General features: G+C 38.1%; 1 protein-coding gene across 3 annotated transcripts in view; it reads left to right on the top strand.

Annotated features, from left to right (window-relative positions):
- Positions 1-13,424, top strand: part of furinb (furin (paired basic amino acid cleaving enzyme) b) — a 77,869-nt gene that overhangs the window by 19,538 nt on the left and 44,907 nt on the right. For all 3 annotated transcript variants that reach the window (XM_043227609.1, XM_043227608.1, XM_043227607.1), the window contains exon 3: positions 12,354-12,452. In XM_043227609.1, coding sequence (XP_043083544.1) covers positions 12,354-12,452 — 99 coding nt within the window. The remainder of the gene's footprint in view (positions 1-12,353; positions 12,453-13,424) is intronic.

Below are 13,424 nucleotides of genomic sequence, written 5' to 3'. Positions count from 1 at the left end.
ATCTATAAGAATAATCAGCCTACTCTTCCAGTCAAAGGTTTTTGAACAGTAATATTTTTTTATTATTCTCTTCCGCTCACCAAGCCTGTATTTTTTTGATCCAAAGTACAGCGGTACAATTTTGAAATATTTTTACCATTTAAAATTGCTTTTCGTTTGAATAGATTTTAAGCTTGAATTTATTCATGTGATCAAAGCTGAATTTTCAGCAACATTACTTCAGTGTCACTTTAATATTCTGATTTGATGATTATCAATATTTAAAACAGTCGAGTACAATTTTTCAGGATTATCTGATCAGAAAGATCAGACTATAAAATTTAGTTTTATTGAAAGGCGTTTATAATGTTAAAAATATTTCTACTTAGGATAAATAGTGTTCACATATCAATATCTGAATTATCTAAATATGAATAAAAAATAATTATATGTGTATATATATATGTATATATAATTTTATATATATATATATATATATATATATATATATATATATATATATATATATAATTGATGATAAGAAATGTTTCTTTTGCATCAGGAAGTAACTGCTAATTACAGGAATATATCACATTTTAAAATATATATTTGAAAAAATTAATTTTAATATTAATTTACAATAGGGCTGTTGTCATGTGTGTTACGTGTGTATATGTTCTATTAACAACAGCTATGATGCCATTCTTAAGTCCAGTTTGCGCAAGCACGGCTTGGGAAAGACTTTCTTACTCTTTCATGCGGAGCTTTTTTCTACAGAGGCAGCGAGAAAGCGTGTCAGGGTAAAAAAGGCTGAGAGAAGGGATGAAACCTCCTGCCTCTGAGTTACAAACACCTTTGAAATGGCTGACATTAAAGTGTGGAGGATGTGGTCCACTCTCTGTCTCTCTCTCTGTTTCTCTTTTTCTCTCTCCGTCCCATCATTCCCACACGCATACAGGCATACACACAAACACACCCAGCAGCACGTTTCATCTTCAGCTGGCACATCTACTGAGAGAATGATTTTGCTGTCACTTTGAGGTTTTTCCCTTTGAATGTCATCTGTGCAATCAGGTCCCACCAACCGTCGCTGACCGCTTTAGATCAGAGGCGGCGGGTTTTGTCACAGCTGAAGTCGAAATTGAAAGGTTTCGTTTTAATTCAAGGTCTTTGTCAGTATAGTTAATTAGCAAGTAATAACCTCACATCACTAATATGAAGTAAAAGAGCAGACTTTGTCGTCCTAATTAGGTCCGCCACCTCTGTGACACATGAGCGTGTTTATTAAGAGGTGCTCCGTGTAATTCAAACTGCCATCATTCTGTTGGGGAACATATTCTTCCTGCTTTTGTACAAGCTGGTTAACCTCGACGCAATAGCCATCAATCCACGGAGCACGCCTCTGCGAGTTTCACGCTCGAATAAAACATCAACAGGCAGACCTTGTGTTTTTTTTTTTTTAAGTCATGCAGCTCAAAAGAAAATGAGCCGCTGTGGAGAACGCCGGGCATAACTAACCCTTGCCTATGGACATCTGAGCCCCATCGATTTGTTACCGAATCTCTTGTGTGCCAGATGCTGAAGTGCACAGGGAATGAATCATTCTCGTTACGGCGTTGTGTAGAGGATGATTCAGAATAAGGTAAAAGCCGGTCGGGACAGGTAATGGCTCTCTGGAGACGAAGTAAAATGTTGTCAGAAGAAGTATTCCTATTAAGCCGATATGAGTAATGAGCCATTTGAGCGTTTATGCTGGGTTTTGGGTATGTAATTCTGGGACTGTGGAGTAGACATCTTCCTCTAGGAATTCTTCAAAAGGTTGTAGTTTGTAAAATGCAGCATTTCTTATTGGTCGGTTATTTAAGGTGTTGAGAAATGCTCCCGGATGGTGCTTGACATGACTCCGGAAATGTATTTCATTGAAGACCTGGTGTTTTTTCGTTTGTAATTCATTGTGCAGCTAAGTTCATCGCCTACAGCGTGCGGTGTGAAGTGGTAAGGTTTTGACCGGGTCAGAGTCTCTGTAAAGCAAGTTGTTTCACTCGACATCTATTTCCAGTACAGATCTAGTTTAAAAGAGGCAGAAACGTTTTATTGAAATGATGTTTCTGACAGTATTATCACAAACTGTGCTTCTCAAGCTCAAATCATGCAGAAAAGACTCCAGCTAATGTGTGACACGCTTTGTTCCTAAATAAATCCATGTTTTGATTAAAGCATTCAACTTTATAGATGAGCTGTGCAAAATCCCATACTCTCTGATTTATGAATGTAGTCCTGGCACTTTTTTGTTATTATTTTCTGAATACTGTGAATTTGTCCATGTACTGTTTTTATTGTATTTTTGGATGGAGCCATAGTCGCTTGTTTTGTTCCTGACCGAATCTGTTTTTTTAACAAATCATTTAGTGAAATATTCATTGACTGACTCGTAATGCCAGATACTTGTTTTGTTCCTGAATAGTTCCCATGGGCATCCAAAATCACCTTGAGTAGCTAATACATTTAAATTTCAATTTACTTTGCGATCATTAAGAAATGATTATGAATAGTAGTATGAACGAAATTTGGACACACTATATACGCAAGAAATGTTTGTGTCATTCCACTGCCAATCATAAATCATTTTACTTGGTCACATGGTGCTTCAGAATCCAGGTGAAGTAGTATGTTTTCCGGGTTCTTAATCACTGCAGCGTTTGAATGCTGTGAATTCAGACATGCTATTCTTTTGGCATTGTACTGTTTTTAGCATATGCAGTAAAGAAGTATTTGATTTTCTTCTGAATTAATTTGTGTTTGCAATGAATGATACAATGATTGATTAATAGTGAGTTTTTTTTTTTGTTTTTTTTGAGTGAATCTGTGTTTTTGAATGTACTATTAAAGGAACGCTGCACTTTTTTTGGAAATAGGCTCATTCTCCAACTGTATTAGAGTTAATAAGTTCATTCAGGAACAAAACAAGTAACTCCTTTATGAATGTGTCACGGATTCATTTACTTAACAATACATTCAAAACAATGATTCATTCTGAAACAAAACAAGTGACTCATTACGGATCAGCATTCAAGCAATAATTTAAAGGAACACTCCACTTTTTTGGAAATAGGCTCCTTTTCCAACTCCTCCAGAATGAATAAATTGAGTTTTACCATTTTTGAATACATTCAGCAGATCTCCTGGTCTGACAATAGCACTTTTAGCATAGCTTAGCATAGATCATTGAATCCGATTAGACCAATAGCATCGTGTTCAAAAATGACCAAATAGTTAAAATATTTTTCCTATTTAAAACTTGACTCTTCTGTAGTTATATCGTGTGAACGGAACCAACGGAAAATGAAAAGTTGCGTTTTTCTAGGCTGACATGATTATGAACTCCCATTCCAGCGCAATAATCAAGAAAGTTTGCCGTCGCACCATGGCTGCAGAAGACATAGTGATATCACACAGCGACTGTAGAAAATGGTCTCCAGCTTGCAAGAAGTTTTAAATAGGAAAAATATCAAAACTTATTAGACATTTTTAATTCACATTTCTAATTAGACATTTATTTAATTTTTTATAATACTGATTCAAGAATCAGTGTTCATATTTATATTAATCAAAATATGGCATCATGTTGTTCAGTTTTTAAGCTTGCCCTCAAATCACAGTCGGCAGTGATGTCGGTGTGCTCACTGCTGATTATTAACATGCTCGTGTAATTATGAAAATTATAGGGAGCATTGTTGTGACTAGGTACTTGGCCAGAGAAGCTTGAGAACCATTAGTTTAGACTGAATGTGGCCTTAAAGCACTAAAGCGAAACAGGCTTCGTTAGTCACCATCAGAATGGCGAAAAATCTCTGTCCGTCAACCTCAGTGGTGTGTGAGGGGGAGAGAGGGAAAGAGTGGGAAGCAATTGCTTTATGATATGAAAAAAGACACTGATTCATTCAGGAGAGCTTAGCATCTTCTCACCTCTTCACTGCAGCTCTGACCTGATCAAGGCAGAGACGATATCCTTTTAGTGCTGGTTGTCATCTGCCTTACAATGGCTTACAACTGGATTTGAGGAGTGAAAGCAGCACCTAGAAAAGGCTGTTGCTAACAGGAGTAATTAGCGGATGCCAGATTCCACTATAAGTCGGATCAATAGATCAACATGGTTTTGTTGTACAGGCTACAATTCCTCTCTGCTCAACACTTAGGGAATGTTGGATTGCCATTTTTTCTGCTCCACTTTAAGTTGAAAAACAGTTGGGCATTTTTTACTTTAAATAAGATGTTTTTTAATGATGCGTTTGATGTAGAGCGCTGCTTCCACATGAATGAATAAATTAAATGAATAAATAGAGAACAAATAGAGAATAAATAGGCGAATATGGCATGCTTGTGGTTTCATTCTGATTTCTCACACCTGGTTGGATATAAAAGTTTCCCTTTTTTTGTTTTTTGTCGTTCAAACATTACGTTTTTTATGTTTTGGAAAGAAGTCTTATGCACATCTAAAATGTATTTATGTATTTAATTATGTAGCAATACACAGTTCTCTAAAGCAATAAAATAACACAACGATCTTTGGGGAAAAAGTGCATAATTTTGTAATGAATGTTTCAATGTTTTAATTATTTACAATTAAAAACAAAACATCATCACATATGTATGTATAGTTTAATGGAGTACTTTTCGAGAAGTGGGATGAGGAAAAACTGCCATAAAATCTCAAGGATTGATTATGAATGTTTATATTTTTTAATTGTTTATTAGATTTTAACAATGTCGTTTCCTATGCCTTTATTGTTATAACTGTGGTGTGGACTCTGCAACTCTTTAAAATTAAGAAAGACATTTTTAAGAACTATATCTTTATGGTTATTGGCATTGCTGTAAAAAAAAAAACTCAAAAGAACAACATTTATTTGAAATGTAAAACTTCTGTAACATTATACATGTATTATAAAAACTGACCCTTTTAAACAGGTTTTCGTACCTTTATGTCACACAGAAACCGTATTTCCTGTTGATGAACACAATCTTTGATGAAGTGTTAGTTTGTATTGATGCCATGTGATCGTCCTTTCACGTGGAAATCCCTGATGATGTATAATGAGTTGTTAGACTGGATTAGTTCAGTCACCCTTTCGGTAGGGGTCTGGAAGACAGTGAAGATCTCACAGTTCCCACTGATCATTTCAATGAATCAAAGGCAGATTCTAATGACAGTAATAACGACTTCTTATGAATAATACATTGAGAGATTAACGTCTGTGTGTGCGTGTGCGCGTGCGTGCGTGTTTGTGCGTTCGCATCTGAAACGCTCTCACATCTGAGTGGAGCTGAGCAGAGTGCTAATGATCTCTCGTTCGTCCGTGTGCGCCTGTGTGTGTGTGTGTTTGGGTAGGTGTGTGTGTGTTCTCCAAACTTGGAACGTCTCTCTCCGTGTCATTAGTTCTGTCTCCGTTTCCCAGGTAATGACCCCTTTCCTCTCGGCAGCGGTCTGACTTTGTGACTGTATCGTTTTCTCTGCCTCTCTCTTTTTGGCTTCAGACAGTCATTTGCCTTTTGATTGCGAGGTGTTTCTCGTGACCTTGAACTGCCTGCTCGCCCTTGAGGACGAAGAACTGTTCCCGGGAGCCGCTCAGCTGTCGCTAACCTGACAATTTGCATTATTCTTAGACAAACTTTCATTTCCAAGACAATTTAAGTCAATTTTCTATTATGTTTTCTCTCTTGGAGCTGTAAAATTTTATAGCCTGCGTAATCCGAGCGCGTTTCCGTTGACATAAATTAACTCTCCCGTCGTGAATTCTCAGCGTTGACTGATTTGCATCCAATTTCAGCCCAAATAAATTTCCTATCCTTTTGTTCGCAAAGCGACACGCGGTGACATTGTGGTTCACGAGGGTCGCGGTAATGGATAACTAATCAAGCTTGGCTGCTGTAGTGATTGCGTGACACTGACATTGATAATTAGGCGAAATGGAATTGAACCTCGATACCGATCGTCGACCCCTATCGTCTGATCCGGGGTCAGGTGAGGGTTAAAGCCACCGTGACTTTTTCTGATAGCCTCGGTTTTTTTGGCTCCCAGGAAAGTCGTCATCAAAAGAGAATTTTGCCATAGTGACATGATTTCTTTCACACAGGGACATGTGAGGTTTGGGGAGAGAAAGAGAAAGAGAAGAAAATAGACTGGTGGAGAAGCAGCGAGTGTGCGATGTACATGTTGACTCACAGTCTGTGGGGATATAGACTGAAGCGAGTGTGTGATTGTGTGTGTGTGTGTGTGTGTGTGTGTGTGTGTGTGTGTGTGTGTCTCAGAGTAACAGAATAGAAACAACATTACTGCAGGAACAGAAAAAAGGGTTATGGACTATAGAAAGAAAAGTAAGGGTTAGATTCTGTGTGTTTGCGAAAGAGAGGGAGAAATGTGTTATTACAGTGCAAAAGCTTTTTGATATCTCCAGTCTGCCAATACTGCTTCTGTTGAACTGAGCTGATGGCCTTGACAGAGGAATAATGTATAAGCAGGCATTTTGGCTATATCACTAGCTTCTTAAATTATTCATTTGGTCTATAGAGGCTTACAGCTAGGACCAAAATTTTGTAAATAAACAAAATGTCTCTGTTTTGTTTTTGTCCAGACAATGGAGTGGGCCAAACCAACTGAAACATGCTTCAGAATATGTACGTGTGTGTGTGTGTGTGTGTGTGTGTGTGTGTGTGTGTGTGTGTGTGTGTATATATATATTTTTATCTTACAACTGAAGAAAGTCATGAGGTTTTCTTAACTCATTTTAAGATAAAAAAAAATTACTTTTGGTCATTTTTAGAGCATCACATTTTTCTTTTTAATTTAAAGCTGTTTATTATATCAAGTAGCACATCCTAGTGATGGAACAGAAATCATTAAAAAAAAAAAAGGAAAGGAATGAGTGTATGTAGTGGATGGTCACATTAGTCGACTTCACATCCTTCTGTGTCGGCTGGCCCCAAGAAAAAAGTCACTCAGCGGGGGAGATAAATTACCGCCACCTTTGTTATAGTCATTTTTAAGAACTTCCTCATTTCATTTTTAAAGTGCACCATCATTGACATTTAGCTGGAGGCAACATAGACTTTGTTAGCAGAGTGTGTGTGCACATGCTCCAGCTAATACACACCCATGCGCTTTCATTGCCCTTCAGTCTAGGGCTGCCCTTCCTATTTCCTTTATTTTATTCAGAAAATTTTAATATTATCAAAGAAAACCCCCATGGTTGAATAAAATTCTCTCTCATCGTGGTTAGATTAATGTTATCCCTTGTGACTGTGGAGGTAGGACAGAAAAACCGTTCCATCACCTCTGTCAGCCGCTCTCAGATCTGAGTGTGTGTAAAAAAGAGTGTTTCATTTTTAAGGTGAAAAAACCTAAGAAACGCAGCCGGCAGATTCATATTCTATGCATCGTCGGACCAGAGAAAATATGCAGCGTATACTAATTTACTGAACATATTCTTCAGCCCACTGGGAGGTTTAAAACTTACGATTCAGCCAGATGGATCCTCTTGATGTTCACTGCTGCATTCTTTCTGGTGTTATCACACACACACACACACACACACACACACACACACACACACACACACACACATACACACATATCTTGGTTCATTAAGCTCAATTCTTATTAAGCAATCAAAGGTCATCATTAAGGCACCAAAGGTTGTGGATGTGCTTGCTGTGGTTATTGGTTCACAATAACTCGAATGCAAATACAAATTAAGCAGGACACACACAGACCCTCGTGTCTAAATGTAGTCAATAAAAAAACCTTCTGTACTCACTAAATTAGTTTTCTCAGAAGTTTTGTTGCCTGTCTGCTGGATGAAAAATAAAAACATGTCATTTACTCAGTCAATTTTTTTTCACACCTGCATTAGTAAATGTGACAGTGCCATTTATTTAGATGTTTTCATAGCTTCTTTGATTCAAAAGGGGTTATGCGATGCGATTTGACATTTTCCTTTTTTTTTTTGAAGTGTTGCAAGCTGTTAGTGTATAGATAAGATCCCTAAAGTTGCACAGATTAAAATTGAAAAGATATTCTTTATAAAAGTTATGACTTGTATACACATCCCTAAAATAGCTTGTTTAAAAATACCCCCAATTTTTTTCCTCACAGATGTTTTAACAAAAAGAAAGAAGGCGGAACTATTAATAATAATACAGTTTATTTGTAACACCTTTCTCACACCCTAAGCGCAAAATTTTGTAGTGTTGCTGCAGTGTGTCATTGTGAACATGAAACTGCTTTGTTCGTGTTTCTAATTAGAAACACAACTAGAAATCAATGGTCAGGTTGTATTCACAACACAACAGTTCAACACCATATTTGAGTGTGTTCAGTGCATTAACAGGTAACTGATTCCTTAAACCTGCAGAGCAGCATATGCATAAGCCTTTGTACCAATCAACAGTCGTAGAGGAGAAACAATAATGTACAGTATTTACAAAATAATGTTTTTTTGCACCTTAAATCACATTAACAAAGTGCATTACACCAAATACACAAAATAGTAATAATAATAATAATAATAAAAATCTTTTTAGCAAGTTTTAACAATTCATTTGCATTGTCACTTAAAACTGTGGCGTAAAATTTGCATTAAAAAAAGTTAATAATAAACATTTTAAATATTTTGTTAAATCCATTTTTTTTTTATTTTTTTATTTAACGTACAATCTCAGTCTTAAATCTTAAAAATCTTAAATCTTGAGTGATATGAAAAGACTCTACTTGAACATTTGTTTGAAAAACAACTTTGTGTCGAAAGAAAGGAAACCACAGATACTCTGCCAATATCCTCTTCCGTCCCTCACCTGGGCCTTGACTCCCTTCATTCCCTCGAAAACCAGGATTTGAAAAGGATGTTTGATAAGATTCCTATTGATCGAAGGCCATTTCTGCTACAGTTCTGTATTCCTGAGGTGTGCTGCCTCCTCTGAATTTAATTTAGCCGTAGAACATCAATAGCTCAACGTCAGTGGCTTCAGCGCTTACTTTGGAGCCCAGTGGGGCAGCAAAGGCTGTTACAATGATTTCCCAGAACTGTTTTTTTCCCCACATGTCCCTGCATCTAACATGAATCTATTCATTACTACTCGCTGTGAAGGCAATTATGAAAAATGGATTTTTATTGATTTGAGGTATTATGTAAAGCAATTATGCAACTGTACTGATGATGCCGGTGAGTAACATGATCAATAGCTGTCGCATGTTTTTCAGATCAGATGTGGCATTCTGTGCTGGAGCTGGTTACATCAGTGGTCTACTACAATAAAGATAAGGATGGAAACACTGCTCTCCTTAAAATCTGTTTCAAGCAGGCGCAAAGAAAATATTCTCAGAATAATAAAAAAAATAATTGAGGCAGTGCAGAGCTTTGACTATTTGGAGAATTGCAAATCCAATTTCAGTGTAGCTAAAGCCAATTAGACCTTTTGTATTTCTTTTTAATCTCTCTTTTTCTTTCATTTCTTTGCTCTGTTCATAACTTTTTGATGCTTTTCTTCTGCATGATGCTGATTGGCTGCCTTCATGCAGCTTCTGAGAGAAGAGGTGTTTATAAAGTACTTACGTAATAAATAATTGTTCAGGGGAAAACACTAATAAGTTTGCCAGGTTGTTTGTAAAATGATTGGTATTTGTTACTTACGGATGTAAGTCTACATTACTGCTCTTTTTTTTCCCCCAATGGTCTCTATAAAGCTTTTTCCCTCTAATTCAGATAAACACACCCTAAATGACACCAAAAAAATTAAATTGATTGTGATTTTTCTCTTTTATATGTCTTAAATGGCCTCTTTCTAAATAAGTGGGCATTCCTTATGCAGAATAAACTGCAATTGAGAATCTAAATGAAAGGGTTAGCATTTAAGAAGCCGTATAATGGAAAACAGGATCAAGGAAAGTGGTGCAAAAAAAGTAGACTAAGAAAAACTGATACAAAAGTGTAGAACATGGCCCTTTAAAAAAGTTTATGTTCTTTTTACAGGATGCCATAATTACAGCAGTGAAACACCATGGTAAGAAATGTGCCTCGCTTCTCAGAGGTTTGTATGTGTGAACCTTCCTTCATGTAGACCAATAACTCCTCCATCTGTGTGTGCGGTTTTAGCAGGCTGCCAGTAAAAGCATCCTCGCCATCTTTAGGTCTAATAAAGGCACAGTCTCTCAGTATGTGTCATGTCCAGAGGAATTGGCTCTGAGAGAAGCGAGCGAGCCTTTCAGATCTCTGGTCTTTGGGTTTATGAATTATACACTCACACATCAGGCCAAAGAGAGTAATGATGTTCACTTTCACTTCTTCTGTAGATCAAAGTTAAGGTTTCTTTCTCTCCATCTCTCTTTTTGGTTCCATCTTTATCCATTCCCGTCTCCCTTTCTCCTACACGCATACACTCACAAACACACCTCTACACAAAGTAGTAGATTTAAAATCTTAGTGTAGGTGAAAGAGACGGAATAACTGTGATTCGGAGAGTTTAGAAGAAAGCAAGTAGAGGATGAAACGAAGTGGTGTGTGAATACTGTGACACATCTGACAGCACATGCAGTGTGATTTGAACTGTAAAAGCTGGAAGCTGATCTCAGCCGCCGGAGCGTTAGACCCCATCCTAGTTAACAACATGCTACACAAGTCCTGCAAACCCTGTCCGACACACAGAGGCAGATCAGGGAAAATCACTTTTGGTCGCAGGTTTCTCTTTCAGCAGGCGTAATGAAGGTTTTAGTTAAGAAATAAGAGATTGCAGATACCTTCTTTATTATATTTATTCATTTATTTATAATGCATAGTAGACAGTACTAATTGATGGATTCAGGCAGCAATTTGTTAGTAGATTCAAACCCACAATTGAACTTTTGAGCATTATATTAAACGAAGCTGGCTCAGAAGAGCCATTTCTTCTTGAATTGTACTACACTGGCCACATTGTAATGTTTTGTGTGCGGGAAATGCATGCGTTGTTTTAGTATTATTTTTATAGTACCCGTTCTGTTTATCTCATCACATTCAAGTCAGACTGCAAATGCATAACTCAGATAAAGTATAATTTATTTTGCTGTGGCTCTGTAGATTCAACGGTTCAGCAAACACTGGTTGACATGAAGTAAGAGTATAGAGCTGTAAAATTAAAATAAATTTCAAAGCTCACACAAATTGTTCTGTGCAGAATTTAATGAGAAATTTGTTGGCTTTTCTGACTTTTGTTTGCAGGCCAGAGCTTGCAGTTTGTGACATAATCTTTTCTGGAGGCAGTTGAACAAAAAGTCTTCATTTGCTTTGTTTGGAAGATGGCTGTCCAAGAGAAACCGTTGAGATATTAATAAGATATGCAATTTTTTTTCCTTTGCTGAAAGGTTTCAGAACACAGGGCACGACTTTTCCCAATTTACTCACTTCAGACACTCACGCTGAATCCTCCTGGTTTCAGAAAGCATTTCCGTCCCCTTATGATCCCAGGGGACACCTCTGTAGTTTCAGCGAGACAAGTAGATGATGGCAGCAGAGGTCATGTTATTGATCACAAGGACATGGAGTGTGAGAGAGAGACAGAGAAGGGGAAGGAAACCAAGAGAGGCCGTCTGCAGTGAAGCATCGGGGGAACAGAAGCCCAGCAGGGAAGCGTTTTGATAAATGAACGTCATTTTAGCAAGGAGACACTTGACTGTATAGTGCAGGATCTATTCATTGACGTCACTCCTGAAAGAAGTGTGTGGGTTTTCGGCCGTCCAGAAGTTGCTTTCAGAGTTCTACTGGGAACAGAACAAGATGAGTAATGATAGAGGCATGATTCTCTCACACACACACACACACACACACACACACAAGCTCAAAGTACACAAGGTTATGAGCTGCCCAGCTAAGCGCTGGATCCCACACATTAGTGTGTGGCGGTCCAGATACAGTGAAATTTCTGCTTCTATGTGCTGCTTTATTGAACCGAAGCTTCTGTTTATCAGATTAATAAAGGAGAGTCACATCCTTTCTTCTCCATCTCTCCTACTATTCACCATTAGACATGCGTTATGAAAGGAAAATCTGCCTTTTATATTTTTTGCTAAATCTTTTTAGGGTGTGGGTCTGTTTTTTGCTCTGTTCTGTGTTTTGTATTAGGATTTAAAGAGATAAATGTATGCGGCTGAACCTTTGCTGCTCTGAATGTGTGTGTGTGTGTTGGAGAGGGAGATGGCCTGGCCTGTGAGCAGGTGCTGGAGTTAATGAGTGTGTTTCCCTCTGGAGTGTAAGACCATATGACCTTGTACGGCGGGTAAGACACGACTCCTTTGCAATAGCAGTCTAATATATCAACTCTGTGTGTGTGCGTCTGTGTGTCCACAGGTTTTCGGGGATTATTATCATTTCCAGCACAGGGGTGTGGTGAGGAGATCTTTGTCCGGTCATCGTGGGGTTCATGTCCAACTGCACACCGAGCCACAGGTAAAGACACGCCACGAGCAAAGTCACTCACAAACATGACTGCACAGATGACAAAGTGGACAAGTGAGGTGGGATGAAAAGAAAATGCATCAAAGGACAAAGGCGAAGTTGTGATGTGAGGTGAGGTGAGGGGGGTGGGCGCCTGAACACAAGGAGATGAGAAGAGATTAAATGAGAGAAGAGAAGAAGAGAAAAACACAATAAAAGGAGATGGGATGAGCTGAGAGGAGAGGAGATTGGACAAGAGATGACAGAAGACATTGCAAGAGGACAGGGAAAGTTGAGACGACAGAATGTTGGAGATGAAGGAAAAAGAAAGCGATACAAGGAGAGAATATGAAAAGATATATGACAAGACGGGAGGAGACTTGAAAGGGAACAAAAGGAGAGGTCATAAGAGAGGAGGAGAACAGATGAGAAAAAGAAGAAGGGAGGGAACAGATGAGACAGAAGTGCAGAGAAGACCCCACTGAACGAGAGGAGAGGTGAGAAGAAGAGGGCAGAGGAAAAGAGGAGATAGCAAAAGAAAGATGGGGTAAGGAAAAGTGGGGTAAGGAAAGAAATAGTGATGTGAGAGGAATGGTCATAACAGGTAAGGAGAAGAGACGTAAGGTAACTATATGTAAGACAAGTGAGATTCTCATCTCTGTTTCTCTTCTTACCCCACTTTTATTTTTGTCTTTTCTCAACTCTCTTCACTGCTATCTCCTCTTTTTCTCTGCCCTCTTCTGCTCCCTTCTCCTCTCTGTTTCTGTGAGGTCTCCTCTCCACTCCAACTGTTGCATCTGTTCCCTCTTTTCTTAATTTTGGAGATGAAATGAGAGGAGATGTGAAGAGAGGTGGAGGACAAGAGAACATTTAAAAGAATAGAAAAGGTGGAAGGAAACGAGAAAGATAGGAGAGGAGCAGATAAAACTGAAAGAAAAAGAGAGGGATGGAGGCAAGAAGAGAAAATGTGAAGCAAGTGGAACA

This window comes from Puntigrus tetrazona, chromosome 25 (genome assembly GCF_018831695.1).
Source record: "Puntigrus tetrazona isolate hp1 chromosome 25, ASM1883169v1, whole genome shotgun sequence".
NCBI classification, from domain to species: Eukaryota; Metazoa; Chordata; class Actinopteri; order Cypriniformes; family Cyprinidae; genus Puntigrus; species Puntigrus tetrazona.
Note: the sequence above shows the minus strand (reverse complement) of the source record. Positions and strands in the feature narration are given on the sequence as shown.